The 16,620-nt window shown below is 42.3% G+C and overlaps 1 protein-coding gene across 3 annotated transcripts; it reads left to right on the top strand.

Annotated features, from left to right (window-relative positions):
* The first annotated feature begins 379 nt into the window (after nucleotides 1-379).
* LOC128665856 (4F2 cell-surface antigen heavy chain-like) lies at nucleotides 380-13,576 on the top strand. Of its 3 annotated transcripts, none has more exons than XM_053720086.1 (9): nucleotides 380-430; nucleotides 4,029-4,492; nucleotides 9,965-10,138; nucleotides 11,206-11,306; nucleotides 11,712-11,783; nucleotides 11,878-11,942; nucleotides 12,829-13,012; nucleotides 13,144-13,287; nucleotides 13,382-13,576. In XM_053720086.1, the coding sequence occupies exons 2-9, from the start codon at nucleotides 4,057-4,059 to the stop codon at nucleotides 13,493-13,495; spliced, it is 1,290 nt and encodes a 429-aa protein (XP_053576061.1). In that variant the 5' UTR covers nucleotides 380-430; nucleotides 4,029-4,056; the 3' UTR covers nucleotides 13,496-13,576. The 3 variants fall into 3 exon arrangements, with proteins under 3 accessions (XP_053576061.1, XP_053576063.1, XP_053576062.1); XM_053720088.1 differs by having other exon boundaries at nucleotides 13,388-13,576; XM_053720087.1 differs by having other exon boundaries at nucleotides 390-430; nucleotides 4,055-4,492.
* Nucleotides 13,577-16,620: the final 3,044 nt, after the last annotated feature.

Here is a 16,620-nt window from a genome sequence, read left to right on the forward strand (position 1 = left end):
ACAATGGCTCCGGTGCTGTCACTGTGTGTAGGAGGAGTCCGGGCCTATTTATCAGGGTCTTTTGTTCCAAATGTCTGGTCTAATTACCATTTCCTCCTTAAATCATCTCTAAGTAGCAAAGCGGAGGAGCCAGTGTCTCTATGTGAGTGCTGTTACATATGCACCTAGCCATTTGCTCCCGGTATAATAAAGAATAATATAATCATATACAATTGTCTATATTACAAGTAGTTCTAGTCACTCAGTGGACACTGTCTATAAATTTGTTTGTTTTTTATGGTACGGACTGAACAGACATTTCCTCCTTAACTGTGACGTCACTGACTGGGCGGGGAGGGATCAGTGTCTATATATAGAGGTAGCCGCTGTCTGCTCGCTGTTTAATAACTCGCTGACAGCCGGTAGTGAGAAGGGAACTGACCAGGAACCGGTGAGACAGCTGCTTTGTTATAGACAGAATGTAAAAAATAACAGCACCAGGGCTCTGTTTACTTAAATACTGCTTGTATAGACAGGGATATCTTAGTATACAGTGTGACAGGTTATATAGAGAGGGATATACTAGTGTGACAGGTTATATAGACAGGGATATCTTAGTATACAGTGAGACAGGTTATATAGAGAGGGATTAGGGATATACTAGTGTACAATGTGACAGGTTATATAGGGTTATCTTAGTATACAGTGAGACAGGTTATATAGACAGGGATATCTTAGTATACAGTGAGACAGGTTATATAGAGAGGGATATCTTGGTATACAGTGAGACAGGTTATATAGAGAGGGATATCTTAGTATACAGTGTGACAGGTTATATAGAGAGGGATATCTTAGTATACAGTGAGACAGGTTATATAGAGAGGGATATCTTAGTATACAGTGAGACAGGTTATATAGAGAGGGATATCTTAGTATACAGTGTGACAGGTTATATAGAGAGGGATATCTTAGTATACAGTGTGACAGGTTATATAGAGAGGGATATCTTAGTATACAGTGAGACAGGTTATATAGACAGGGATATCTTAGTATACAGTGAGACAGGTTATATAGACAGGGATATCTTAGTATACAGTGAGACAGGTTATATAGAGAGGGATATCTTAGTATACAGTGTGACAGGTTATATAGAGAGGGATATCTTAGTATACAGTGTGACAGGTTATATAGAGAGGGATATCTTAGTGTACAGTGTGACAAGTTATATAGACAGGGATATACTAGTGTGACAAGTTATATAGACAGGGATATACTAGTGTGACAAGTTATATAGACAGGGATATACTAGTGTGACAAGTTATATAGACAGGGATATACTAGTGTGACAAGTTATATAGACAGGGATATACTAGTGTGACAAGTTATATAGACAGGGATATACTAGTGTGACAAGTTATATAGACAGGGATATACTAGTGTGACAAGTTATATAGATAGGGATATACTAGTGTGACAAGTTATATAGATAGGGATATACTCGTGTGACAAGTAATAGACAGGGATATCTTGGTGTACAATGAGACAGCTTGTATAGACAGGGATATCCTAGTGTACAGTGAGACAGCTTGTATGGACAGGGATATCCTAGTGTACAGTGAGACAGCTTGTATGGACAGGGATATCTTAGTATACAGTGTGACAGGTTATATAGAGAGGGATATCTTAGTATAGAGAGGGATATCTTAGTATACAGTGAGACAGGTTATATAGAGAGGGATATCTTGGTATACAGTGAGACAGGTTATATAGAGAGGGATATCTTAGTATACAGTGAGACAGGTTATATAGAGAGGGATATCTTAGTATACAGTGAGACAGGTTATATAGAGAGGGATATCTTAGTATACAGTGAGACAGGTTATATAGAGAGGGATATCTTAGTATACAGTGAGACAGGTTATATAGAGAGGGATATCTTAGTATACAGTGAGGCAGGTTATATAGAGAGGGATATCTTAGTATACAGTGTGACAGGTTATATAGAGAGGGATATCTTAGTATACAGTGAGACAGGTTATATAGAGAGGGATATCTTAGTATACAGTGTGACAGGTTATATAGACAGGGATATCTTGGCGTACAATGAGACAGCTTGTATAGACAGGGATATCTTAGTGTACAATAAGACAGCTTGTATAGATAGGGATATCTTGGCGTACAATGAGACAGCTTGTATAGACAGGGATATCTTAGTGTACAATGAGACAGCTTGTATAGACAGGGATATCTTAGTGTACAATGAGACAGCTTGTATAGACAGGGATATCTTCGTGTACAATGAGACAGCTTGTATAGACAGGGATATCCTAGTCTAGTGTACAATGAGACAGCTTGTATAGACAGGCATATACTAGAGTACAATGAGACAGGTTGTTTATACAGGGATATACTAGTGTACAATGAGACGGGTTGTTTATACAGGGATATACTAGTGTACAATGAGACGGGTTGTTTATACAGGCATATACTAGTGTACAACGAGACAGGTTGTTTATACAGGCATATACTAGTGTACAACGAGACAGGTTGTTTATACAGGCATATACTTGTGTACAACGAGACAGGTTGTTTATACAGGCATATACTAGTGTACAACGAGACAGGTTGTTTATACAGGCATATACTTGTGTACAACGAGACAGGTTGTTTATACAGGCATATACTAGTGTACAACGAGACAGGTTGTTTATACAGGCATATACTAGTGTACAACGAGACAGGTTGTTTATACAGGCATATACTAGTGTACAACGAGACAGGTTGTTTACACAGGCATATACTAGTGTACAACGAGACAGGTTGTTTACACAGGCATATACTAGTGTACAACGAGACAGGTTGTTTACACAGGCATATACTAGTGTACAACGAGACAGGTTGTTTACACAGGCATATACTAGTGTACAACGAGACAGGTTGTTTACACAGGCATATACTAGTGTACAACGAGACAGGTTGTTTACACAGGCATATACTAGTGTACAACGAGACAGGTTGTTTACACAGGCATATACTAGTGTACAACGAGACAGGTTGTTTACACAGGCATATACTAGTGTACAACGAGACAGGTTGTTTACACAGGCATATACTAGTGTACAACGAGACAGGTTGTTTACACAGGCATATACTAGTGTACAACGAGACAGGTTGTTTACACAGGCATATACTAGTGTACAACGAGACAGGTTGTTTATACAGGCATATACTAGTGTACAATGAGACAGGTTGTTTATGCAGGCATATACTAGTGTACAACGAGACAGGTTGTTTATACAGGCATATACTAGTGTACAACGAGACAGGTTGTTTATACAGGCATATACTAGTGTACAACGAGACAGGTTGTTTATACAGGCATATACTAGTGTACAACGAGACAGGTTATAAAAAATAGCTCTGTGTAAGACTGCTATAGTGTGAGGTCTGTAGAGCAGCTTCATTCAGAGTGTATTCTATATACAGACTATGTAACACCAATCTGGGCTCAGACAGTATTTCTAAGTAGCCGCTGTACTGTGAGACAGATGGGCTTATTTATTTAGGAGAGAAAAATAGACAATATTTAAATTTTATATAGCTGTGTTATGACTGTATAGCTTTTACATAAAAACTTGCTAAAGCATCTACTAGAAGTCAGTAATACGAAAAAGTATATATACCTGTGTGTGTATATATATGTATATGTATATATATATGTGTATATATATGTATATATATGTGTGTGTATGTGTGTGTGTATATATATATATATTTGTGTGTGTGTATATATATATGTGTGTGTATATATATATATATATATATATATATATATATTTGTGTGTATATATATATATATATATATATAAAAAATCATTCTTTCTTTTCTCTGCTATTTATCCACCTATTCCGTGCCGTTTTCCCATGTTCATTCCTTGTGCCCTTTCTAATTCTATTTATTCTATAATTTTCCTTCCTGTTCCCTCTTCAATTCTTTCCCTCTTTTCTTTATCTATTTGACGTTGCTTTTTTTCTCATCAACATTTCAGGTTAATTCTCATTTCTCCATCTCCAGAAATGACACAAGACACTGCTTTAGAGATGAAAGATGTTGAACTTAATGAGTTTGACCAGGAAAAGGTTCCTATGGCTGCTGGGGTAGAAGATGCCCTTGTTGGTAGTGGGGGAGAGAAGAACGGTGTGGTCAAGGTGAAATTGGAAGATGATGACGCAGTTGGAGACACACGGGCTCAAAAGTTCACCGGCCTATCCAAAGAGGAGCTGCTCCGTGTAGCTGGCACACCTGGGTGGGTGAAAGTCCGGTGGGTACTGCTGATCCTCTTCTGGTTGGGTTGGGCTGGCATGCTGGCTGGAGCCGTGGTCATTATTGTCCAAGCCCCACGATGCCAACCTTTACCTGTGCTGGAGTGGTGGCACAAGGGACCCCTCTACCAACTTGGTAATCCTGAGACCTTCCAAGATTCCAATGGAGATGGCATCGGAGATATCAAAGGTGAGATCAAGGAGCATTCAACATGATGGTTTACGTTTTTTATATTCGCAATCCATATAGGTTTGTATTTCACTTTGGAGGACACCTGTGTGCTCCTCACTCTTAAAGGGACAGTGTTTTTTTTTTTTAATTTGTTCCAATTACTTGTTATACCAGCTACAGTTTTAAATGCATGGGAATCGTTCCTTTAGGTTTATTTTTGTTTACAAAATAGCTCTCTGCTAACTGAAACCACAATCCAATACAATGGGCTGATCTTGTAGGGAGAGGGCACCCTCATCTTATATTTCTAATTTACATAAAGTTCTCATTATATTCTTTATTATGGTTTACTCACAGGCCAATGGAAAATTAACATTTTAGTACCTCTCTCAGCCCCCCATTTGGAGCAGTTTTGTGTTGTTTTTTTGTTTTGTTTTTTGGGGGGGGGTTGTTACCAGAAGTTAAGTTCAGACGTGTTCAGTCTCAGTGGGGATACAAAAATTGGCTATTTCAAATGAAAAAATAAGTGAACAAGCTATTTGTAAACATTTAATATACTCCAGTAGGAAAATGTATAATTGTGAACACATTTAATCTGGAGTACACTGTCTCTTTAACATGGGGCTTGCTGATCTGCTGATGCATGTGACACAGCAGTACAGTCTTGCGTCAGACACACCCGGCATCACATGCGGGAAGCCAAACCAGTCTAATCCAGCCAGGAAATCTCTTGCATCAGCTGCTTTTGTTCAGTAAGCGAACACACTGACATTGCCTGTATTCTACTCTGCACTGCCCTCTATGGTGATGACGCACGTGTGCACATTTACACACAAGATTATTCAAATATCATTTTGTGAATCAATGAACATGAATTAAGAATGAAAAAAAACTACAAATATAAACCCAGATGTCAAAGGGATCTTCTAGTGGAAAAATGAAATGTTGTAATTTAATACAATAAATTTCAGCTCTAATGCTCCTTGCAAACTGTGACTAACCCCCTCAAAGGGATTAAATACATAGGTAAAGTACTGCATTATGCAAGCAGGACACAGCCAGTGATTGGTTGGTATATGCATATGCTGTAACTTAGCGCACCTGCTTTGTCCTGCAGCGCCTGTGCAGGTCTTTAGTTATGTGAATAGCACCTTTTTGTAGGTTAACACACTAGATTTGAGGTGCTGTAACCAATTAGAATATTTTATTTGTTACTAGATTCTCTTTTGCATTTAAATCGCTAGCTATTTCCTGTGTTTTACACAAGAGCACAGTGCATATTTGGATAACAAGAGTCCTTTCCTGTTACATTATGTACCGTATGCAGAGCCAGGGAACAGATGGCAGGAATTGCACAGAGCAGTGGGTGATGGGAGGTGGGATGTCATGTGTGAGTAAATTGTAAAACCCTATATAGTTATCTTAGGAGAATTGGCAAGAAGTGAACCTGCAGCATAGGGGGACATCTGCCACTAATTGTTTTACATAGGTATACTTTGTGGACTTCAGGCATTGTCCTGTGACTTTTGTTTAGGGGTTTGTGATATTTCTATGATTGACAAAAATTAGAAGAATGGCTCCTACAACCTGCTATGCTATCTGCCTAAAGCTTCCATACGCTATGTTAGTAGCCTCCAAATGGGCCATGCTAGCCGCTTCAAGCACTCATATGCCATGTTAGTAGCCTCCAGCTGGGCCATGCTAGCCACTGCAAGCACTCATATGCCATGTTAGTAGCCTCCAGCTGGGCAATGCTAGCCCCTGCAAGCACTCATATGCCATGCTAGCTGCCTCAAGCTTCCATACGCTATGTTATTATCATCATTTATTTGTAGAGCGCCAACAGATTCTGCAGTGTCCTATGTTAGCTACCGTCTCAAGCTTCTGTACACTATGCTAGCGAACTCAAGCTGCCCCGTGCCTGACATGCTAGCCTCCTCAAGCTGCCCCGTGCCTAACATGCTAGCCGCCTCAGGCTGCCCCGTGCCTGACATGCTAGCCTCCTCAAGCTGCCCCGTGCCTGACATGCTAGCCGCCTCAGGCTGCCCCGTGCCTGACATGCTAGCCGCCTCAGGCTGCCCCGTGCCTGACATGCTAGCCTCCTCAAGCTGCCCCGTGCCTGACATGCTAGCTGCCTCAGGCTGCCCCGTGCCTGACATGCTAGCCGCCTCAGGCTGCCCCGTGCCTGACATGCTAGCCTCCTCAAGCTGCCCCGTGCCTGACATGCTAGCCTCCTCAAGCTGCCCCGTGCCTGACATGCTAGCCTCCTCGAGCTGCCCCGTGCCTGACATGCTAGCCTCCTCGAGCTGCCCCGTGCCTGACATGCTAGCCTCCTCGAGCTGCCCCGTGCCTGACATGCTAGCCTCCTCGAGCTGCCCCGTGCCTGACATGCTAGCCTCCTCGAGCTGCCCCGTGCCAGACATGCTAGCCTCCTCGAGCTGCCCCGTGCCTGACATGCTAGCCAACTCAAGCTGCCCCGTGCCTGACATGCTAGCCAACTCGAGCTGCCCCGTGCCTGACATGCTAGCCAACTCGAGCTGCCCCGTGCCTGACATGCTAGCCTCCTCGAGCTGCCCCGTGCCTGACATGCTAGCCTCCTCGAGCTGCCCCGTGCCTGACATGCTAGCCAACTCGAGCTGCCCCGTGCCTGACATGCTAGCCAACTCGAGCTGCCCCGTGCCTGACATGCTAGCCAACTCGAGCTGCCCCGTGCCTGACATGCTAGCCAACTCGAGCTGCCCCGTGCCTGACATGCTAGCCAACTCGAGCTGCCCCGTGCCTGACATGCTAGCCTCCTCGAGCTGCCCCGTGCCTGACATGCTAGCCTCCTCGAGCTGCCCCGTGCCTGACATGCTAGAACAGATGGCAGGAATTGCACAGAGCAGTGGGTGATGGGAGGTGGGATGTCATGTGTGAGTTAATTGTAAAACCCTATATAGTTATCTTAGGAGAATTGGCAAGAAGTGAACCTGCAGCATAGGGGGACATCTGCCACTAATTGTTTTACATAGGTATACTTTGTGGACTTCAGGCATTGTCCTGTGACTTTTGTTTAGGGGTTTGTGATATTTCTATGATTGACAAAAATTAGAAGAATGGCTCCTACAACCTGCTATGCTATCTGCCTAAAGCTTCCATACGCTATGTTAGTAGCCTCCAACTGGGCCATGCTAGCCGCTTCAAGCACTCATATGCCATGTTAGTAGCCTCCAACTGGGCCATGCTAGCCGCTTCAAGCACTCATATGCCATGTTAGTAGCCTCCAGCTGGGCCATGCTAGCCACCGCAAGCACTCATATGCCATGTTAGTAGCCTCCAGCTGGGCAATGCTAGCCCCTGCAAGCACTCATATGCCATGCTAGCTGCCTCAAGCTTCCATACGCTATGTTATTATCATCATCATCATTTATTTGTAGAGCGCCAACAGATTCTGCAGTGTCCTATGTTAGCTACCGTCTCAAGCTTCTGTACACTATGCTAGCAAACTCAAGCTGCCCTGTGCCTGACATGCTAGCCTCCTCAAGCTGCCCCGTGCCTGACATGCTAGCCGCCTCAGGCTGCCCCGTGCCTGACATGCTAGCCTCCTCAAGCTGCCCCGTGCCTGACATGCTAGCCGCCTCAAGCTGCCCCGTGCCTGACATGCTAGCCTCCTCGAGCTGCCCCGTGCCTGACATGCTAGCCAACTCGAGCTGCCCCGTGCCTGACATGCTAGCCAACTCGAGCTGCCCCGTGCCTGACATGCTAGCCAACTCGAGCCTCCCCGTGCCTGACATGCTAGCCAACTCGAGCTGCCCCGTGCCTGACATGCTAGCCAACTCGAGCTGCCCCGTGCCTGACATGCTAGCCAACTCGAGCTGCCCCGTGCCTGACATGCTAGCCAACTCGAGCTGCCCCGTGCCTGACATGCTAGCCAACTCGAGCTGCCCCGTGCCTGACATGCTAGCCAACTCGAGCTGCCCCGTGCCTGACATGCTAGCCAACTCGAGCTGCCCCGTGCCTGACATGCTAGCCAACTCGAGCTGCCCCGTGCCTGACATGCTAGCCAACTCGAGCTGCCCCGTGCCTGACATGCTAGCCAACTCGAGCTGCCCCGTGCCTGACATGCTAGCCAACTCGAGCTGCCCCGTGCCTGACATGCTAGCCAACTCGAGCTGCCCCGTGCCTGACATGCTAGCCAACTCGAGCTGCCCCGTGCCTGACATGCTAGCCAACTCGAGCTGCCCCGTGCCTGACATGCTAGCCAACTCGAGCTGCCCCGTGCCTGACATGCTAGCCAACTCGAGCTGCCCCGTGCCTGACATGCTAGCCAACTCGAGCTGCCCCGTGCCTGACATGCTAGCCAACTCGAGCTGCCCCGTGCCTGACATGCTAGCCAACTCGAGCTGCCCCGTGCCTGACATGCTAGCCAACTCGAGCTGCCCCGTGCCTGACATGCTAGCCAACTCGAGCTGCCCCGTGCCTGACATGCTAGCCAACTCGAGCTGCCCCGTGCCTGACATGCTAGCCAACTCGAGCTGCCCCGTGCCTGACATGCTAGCCAACTCGAGCTGCCCCGTGCCTGACATGCTAGCCAACTCGAGCTGCCCCGTGCCTGACATGCTAGCCAACTCGAGCTGCCCCGTGCCTGACATGCTAGCCAACTCGAGCTGCCCCGTGCCTGACATGCTAGCCAACTCGAGCTGCCCCGTGCCTGACATGCTAGCCAACTCGAGCTGCCCCGTGCCTGACATGCTAGCCAACTCGAGCTGCCCCGTGCCTGACATGCTAGCCAACTCGAGCTGCCCCGTGCCTGACATGCTAGCCAACTCGAGCTGCCCCGTGCCTGACATGCTAGCCAACTCGAGCTGCCCCGTGCCTGACATGCTAGCCAACTCGAGCTGCCCCGTGCCTGACATGCTAGCCAACTCGAGCTGCCCCGTGCCTGACATGCTAGCCAACTCGAGCTGCCCCGTGCCTGACATGCTAGCCAACTCGAGCTGCCCCGTGCCTGACATGCTAGCCAACTCGAGCTGCCCCGTGCCTGACATGCTAGCCAACTCGAGCTGCCCCGTGCCTGACATGCTAGCCAACTCGAGCTGCCCCGTGCCTGACATGCTAGCTGCCTCCAGCCTGCCACAAACTGTATTGTTAACCACAAGTGGCTTGTGGTAATTTCTGGCACCTAGCAAGGCAGCTTGTGATAGCTTTTGGCAACGTGTGGCATTTTGTAGGACCCATAAACACCTCAGTGACGCATCTTTATACTTTTGTGCTCTCTCTCTCATAAGGGTGGTTAGGGCCACCTCTTCCCTGACTCTTTACAAAGACTTAACATCTCTTTGACACGTCTATTTCCTGTGATTGTCTCTTAACTTCCAGTCCTGTTGGTCTTACAAATCATGTCTAACCACCTTTAAAACATCTTTACCTCCCCCTACCAGATCCATATGGTGTCCATGATGGTACCAACACCACACTGAGCATGTTAATGTCTTTGTTCCCGTCCTTTAGGTATTCAGCAACGTCTGGAGTCTCTCAGCTCACTAAAAGTCAAAGGTCTTGTGATTGGTCCGCTACATGTCAACCAACCAGATGACAACACTCAAACCTACCTTACTGAAATTGACCAGCGTTACGGGAATTTTCAGGACTTCCTTGATTTACTAGAGGCAGCCAGAAAAAAGAGTAAGTCCCTTGGTTGGTTCTACAGCTGGCCAGACCTTCCCTTTATTGTGTCATCTTAAACGGATATGAAACCCCAACATTTTCGTTTGTGATTCAAACAGAGCATACAACTCTAACAAATGTTTCCCATTTGCTTCTATTATCAAATTTCCTTTGTTCCCATGTTATTCTTTGTTGAGGAGATACCTAGGTAGATGTCTGGACCACTATATGGCAGGAAATAGTGCTGCCAACTAGTCGGGGTTGATTTAAGTCAAATTGATTTAAATCACAATATAAATCACTAGTCAGTAAGACCCAGTAATTGTTTGATATAACTGGAAAAATAATTGATTTGTTTTGATATAAGAAGGAGAAAAATAACAATTACCTTAGTAATAACAATTTAAATAGTTTTATTTATCTAGAACAATAACATTTATATTTCATTTTTAATGGTTGCTCCTCCCTCCTCACACTTAGGTCCTTGGGCAGATCTATTCCACTACAAACAATCTTCTATACAGTGAGCTTCTTGATACTTAGTATGGGTTAATTCTGTGTACATAGATTTGCAGGGGAGCAATGGCATTAAAGGGACAGTAAAGTCAAAATTAAACTTTTATGATTCAGAAAGAGCATGCAATTTTCCAATTTACTTTTCTTATCTAATTTGCTTTGTTCCATTGTTGAAAAGCATACATAGGTAGTCTCAGAAACAATGCACTACTGTGAGCTAGCTGCTTGTCACTGTCTTACCGAATGTGTTCAGCTAGGACCTAGTACAGCATTGCTCTCTTTTAACAAAGGATTCCAAAAGAATGAAGCAAATTTTATTATAGACGTAAATCTGAAAACTTTTTATTTTTTATTTAAATCACTGCATTTCTAGTGTTCTTGCAAATGGATAACATTCTTACAAAACTGCTGTCATAGTGATCCAGACAACGTGCATGCTTGTGCTTATTTCCCTGCTTTTCAACAAAAGATACCAAAAGAATAAAAAAACATTTGACAAAAGTAGATCAGAAAGAAAAAAAATTGTTTCATGTCCCTTTAAATAATCAGACCATCTCTTCCATCTTTAGGTATCAAGCTCATTATAGATCTGAGCCCTAATTACCGTGGTAACAATATTTGGTTTGAAAATACTCTGACATCCGAAAAAGCGTTCCAGGACAAAATCAAGGTACCATTTCTTATTTGAATTGTACATTCTTTTTAAAGGGATTTTTTTTTTGCCTAAAATAAAAAAGCACAAGCTATTAAAACTAATGTCAGTATCAGTGTTGCATTTCTTAATGTGCATTGGCTTATAGGTACCTACTAACGTTCAGTTACCGTTAACAGTGGCGATCAGCCAGTAAGCATTGATAGGTGCGCAACTAATATAGCAGTTTGCTTTTTTTCCCCCCCATAAAAATGAAAAGAACAGTTTTTGTTTTTTTTAAAAGTAAACACATTTTTTTTTTTATGAATGACCAAAAATGTTCCCTCTAAGCAGTGTTTACATGCATTGCGTATTAGGTGTATTGTGTATTGGGTGTATTTTACACAATGATGGTGTCTTTCCTAATGTGTTTAATTTTTACAGGATGCTATGGAATTCTGGCTAAAACAGTGTATCGGAGGAATATATTTTGGTGGGATTGAAAATCTGGACAATGTGAGTAATGTTGAACTGATGTCTCAAAATGCAAATTTAAAAAAATAAATAAAATATATATATTCAAGCATTTACATTTTTTTTCTTTTTGCAGCTGTCTGAGCTATTTGAGGAATGGAAAAACATTACTGCCAATTCCAGTTCAGAATGTGAGAACAGGTATAATTAAAGGGACTGTACAAGTTTAAAGGTCATTAAAAGGGACGGTAGAAATACCGTTCGGAACCCACAGAGCACTGCTGGTCCTGAGCAGAAACTTGTTGTTCCAATCAGCAGCGCTAGTTACACGGCTCAGTCATGTGACTAGCTCTGCTGATTGGATCAGCGACGGTTTTCCGCTCGGGACCAGCACTGCTCTGTGAGTCACTTCTACTGTGTGTTTAATCCCTTTGCGGTGGTTAAAGGGACAGTCTACAAGAAAATTGTTCATTTTAAATAGATAATCCCTTTATTACCCATTCCCCAGTTGTGCATAACCAACAGTTATATTAATACTTTTTACCTCTGTGATTACCTTGTATCTAAGCCTCTGCAGACTGCCCCTTATTTCAGTTCTTTTGACAGACTTGCATTTTAGCCAATTGGTGCTGATTCTTGTATAACCATTATCATTCTTCACAGGAGTGAGTACAATGTTATCTATATGACACACATAAACTAGCACTGTTTGTTGCACAAAATTTAAAAAGCTAATAAAAAGCACTAAGATAAGGGGCGGCCTGTAGTGACTTAGAAACAGGCAAACGTAGAGGTTATAAAGTATATTAATAGAACAATGTTGGTTGTGCAAAGCTGGGGAATGGGTAATAAAGGTATTATCTTATTAAACAATAAAAAAATCAAATCAAGTAGACCGTCCCTTTAAACAGAGTAGTGCAGGGTCGCTAGTATTAAAATGACACGCTCTAATGAATTCAGCAAAGAAAAAAATATTTTAATTTTCTTTTACTGTCCTGATTTTGTTTTAAATAACTTTTGAAAAATATACTTAACTAAATATTTTGTACATTTTTTTTTAACTGGTAATATTTCCTTTGTTTGTCAGGGCTTTACTGGTCTCTACCAATGAACATCTTGATGACAACGTTCTCACCCTTCTCAATACCACTGGTTCGGGACTTCTTTCTTCTCGATACTTGTTAAGCAAAGAAAACGCAAGTAAAGAGTCTCTGGGCGAGCGTATAAATCAGTACATAAATACAGACGCAGAGCAGTGGAACAGTTGGGCGGTAAGAAGTTTTTTGTTTTTTTTTCCATAGTATCAAGTGTATTAATCCTCGTGTTAGGCGATTTTTATTTGCGCACTAGGTGTGGTAACGCAACCAGAAAATACATAATCAGTGGTATTGCTCTTTTGCAGGTGGGTGGGCCGCAAGTGGGTCACATGGCTTCTTTGGTCAAAGAAAAGTTACTGCGCGCATACCAGCTCCTACTGTTCACGTTGCCAGGAACGCCAGTCATGTTCTATGGAGATGAAATAGGCTTAAAGGACCAACCTGAAGCGGTAAGTGTCTTTTACCCTTTAAATAGAGCCTCACTCTGGCTGCTAATCACATGACATGTTTCTTACGGTAATTCTCTCCTCTCGTCCAATCAAGTTACAGAGCCCCTACATGCGATGGGATGATACGGAAAATGGAGGCTTCTCCACTGATGTAAAGCGCGGAGATTTTGATAACAGGACTATTTCTTTTAAGGTGAGAATAGGATGAGCGGACTTGGGTACAGTAGGATCGAGCTGGCATGAATTATGGGATTATATGTATTACAAGTAAATGTGTAAATTAAAAGTGGTTTTGTGCCTCCTTTTACCTGGGATGGTGGAAATGAAAGGTGTATTCTGTTGTACAAGGCCTTTGTTATATTATGGTCAGTGGTTGTACTTGATGGACTTATAAATAGTTAATTACATTTCCTGCTTTTGCTTGTCCAGTAAGGCTTCATACTGCCAGGTTTAATTAACGGTTAAGTACATAGTCAAAGTTGTGCTCCTGTGCCACTCCAGATAAGAATACAGCTGGCAAGCCAGTCAAGAGCAGGCATACATGTGTATGCTTCAGTCTCCTTCAAAAGAAGATAAACACAATCAAATTAGGTTGGTTTATATTAACACACATGGAAACGTTTAAAGTAAAATCTCGCTTTCCATAGCGATAACAAAACCTCACGTCAAAAAGTCTATGTAAACTGTATTTGAGACTGCAATTGACGCATGTTTTTGTGAAGCCACTCATATTAGATCAGACTAATTGTCATTTGTGGGTGCGGTGTCTGCATTTCGGCAGCACAATACCTGACATTTTAAAGGGATATGAAACCCAAATGTTTTCTTTCATGATTTAGATTTGAGCAGCAATTTTAAGCAACTTTCTAATTTACTCCTATTCATTTTTCTTCATTCTCTTGGTATCTTTATTTGAAAAAGCAGGAATGTAAGCTTATGAGCCGGCTCATGTTTGGTTCAGCAGGTACTGAACCAAAAATGGGCTGGCTCGTAAGCAAACATTCCTGCTTTTTCAAATAACGATAGCAAGAGAATGAAGAAAAATTAATAGGAGTAAATTAGAAAGTTGCTTAAAATTGCTGCTCTGTATGAATCATGAAAGAAAACATTTGGGTTTCATATCCCTTTTAAGGGTAAAAAATGAAACTATTTTTGTCCTTATGATTTATTAAAAAAACAAATCAATGGTTCAAACAGGCGCCCTTTATCCTATGCAATAAAAAGCACTTCTGTACCGCATTTATCTTTTTAAATCAGAACCTTTACCCCTGAGACTGTATCAGCAGCGCCAGTATTTCTAGCTGCCGTTTGCATTCTTAGCAGGAACAACATCTCTCTCCTGATTCAGCAGATTTTTCCCCCCTGAGATAATCTTGTTTAACAAGCACTTGGCTATAACCTTTGTCCTACTTCACTACCCTAACCATAGCTACAACAGATAAAGCGATCACAACTGCTTCTGCATCTAAATAAACCTCTACTGAATATTCTATTTGTTTAGAAAACTCAGATTAATAAAGTCTTGTTTTATTTTTATTACTTATTTTTATGATAAAGTAATTTTTATTATTTTGTAGCAAAGGCATAATAACAAAAAAAGGTGTAAAAGGAAAACAAATCAAGAGAACAGAACACCTGGTTCTCTAAAGTTACATAGTAATCAGGGTGATTCAAGTTACAAAACATTAGATCATTCGGTTACTAAGTCATAACTTATAGGGCCACTATTACATGAAAGGCCTGATACCCTCCTACATTGTGATACAAGAGTCCAAGTAATGAAGAATCTCCTGCTTGGAGCTAAATGCAAAATAAGTATGTGTACCATATAGTGCAATCTGGCCCTAACAAACAACATAGTTCCAGGAAAAGAATCAACATAATATAAAGATAGTGAAGGGGGGAAAGAGTTAGGTGAAGCAAAGAGAGAAAGGGGGACAAGATACAGACACGGGGATACCTCCCGACCACACCTCTCAGATTTCTAGTCCTTATTATGTGTAGGATTAAAATGTCTCCTTTTAATCACTGGTTTGCATGTCCTGTCTAAGGACTCTAAATTCCGTAGGGTAGGGCTATTACTTATTTTTATACAGTACTAAATTATTACTACTAAATTATTTTGAAACCCCATCAAGTGTTATAGTTCAACCTTTAAACAGACATGGAGGACCAAAATTAAACTTTCCTTATTGAGATTGTTTAGTTTAAAAAAAAAAAAAAAACTTTACAATTTAATATCAGTGACGTGGGTTTTGTGTGTGTGTGTTTGTTGTTTTTCTTTGTTAAAATGTAGTTATTTTCCGTGAGCATAGTGAGGTAGGCTCTAAACCTCCTATCCCCTAAAGCAGAGCTTGGCAAACCTAGGGCACCAGGTAGCCACCGGCGCCCTGGATTACAGTGCCAGGACAACTATGGGTGACCCCAAGTCCCCCTGCTGGTAGCCACTAGCCACACCAAAGTTAGTGTGTGTATATATAAAGGCCGAGATAGGTGCACTCTCACAAATGGTCTTTAAATGCCAGGGTACTGAATGTGGATACAATACAGGAGACAGCACTCACTGGCCTTGATAAATGCAAAACTTGCTTTTTAGTGACGTTCCCCTTCATCATTCCCCTTCATCAGACCAGATTATATATATATATATATATATATATATATATATATATCCGTGAGTGCTGGCCTGTGTGTGCCTGTGCGCGCGCGCATGTGTATGTGTATAGAGAGAGAGAGATATGCACTCTCAACACCTTTCAGCTGCCAGGGTGCTGTGTACATCATGCACTTATACAAAACAATAAGCACTCACTGTTCTTTTAACATCTTGATATTCTTTCATTTTAACGTCTCAAGACAACGCTGTGCCCCTTCCTTAGACAAAACAAAATAGTGCTTATTGTTTTGTGTGTGTATATGTGTGTGTGTGTGTGTGTGTATATATATATATATATATATATATATATATATATATGTGTGTGTGTGTATATATGTGTGTGTGTGTGTGTATATATGTGTGTGTGTGTGTGTATATATGTGTGTGTGTGTGTGTGTATATATGTGTGTGTGTGTGTGTGTATATATGTGTGTGTGTGTGTGTGTATATATGTGTGTGTGTGTGTATATATGTGTGTGTGTGTGTGTGTATATATATGTGTGTGTGTGTGTGTGTGTGTATATGTGTGTGTGTGTATATATATGTGTGTGTGTGTGTGTATATATATGTGTGTGTGTGTGTGTGTGTGTGTGTGTGTGTGTATATATATGTGTGTGTGTGTGTGTGTGTGTATATATATATGTGTGTATGTGTGTGTGTATATGTGTGTGTGTGTG

This window comes from Bombina bombina, chromosome 7 (assembly GCF_027579735.1).
Source record: "Bombina bombina isolate aBomBom1 chromosome 7, aBomBom1.pri, whole genome shotgun sequence".
In the NCBI taxonomy this organism is placed as follows: domain Eukaryota; kingdom Metazoa; phylum Chordata; class Amphibia; order Anura; family Bombinatoridae; genus Bombina; species Bombina bombina.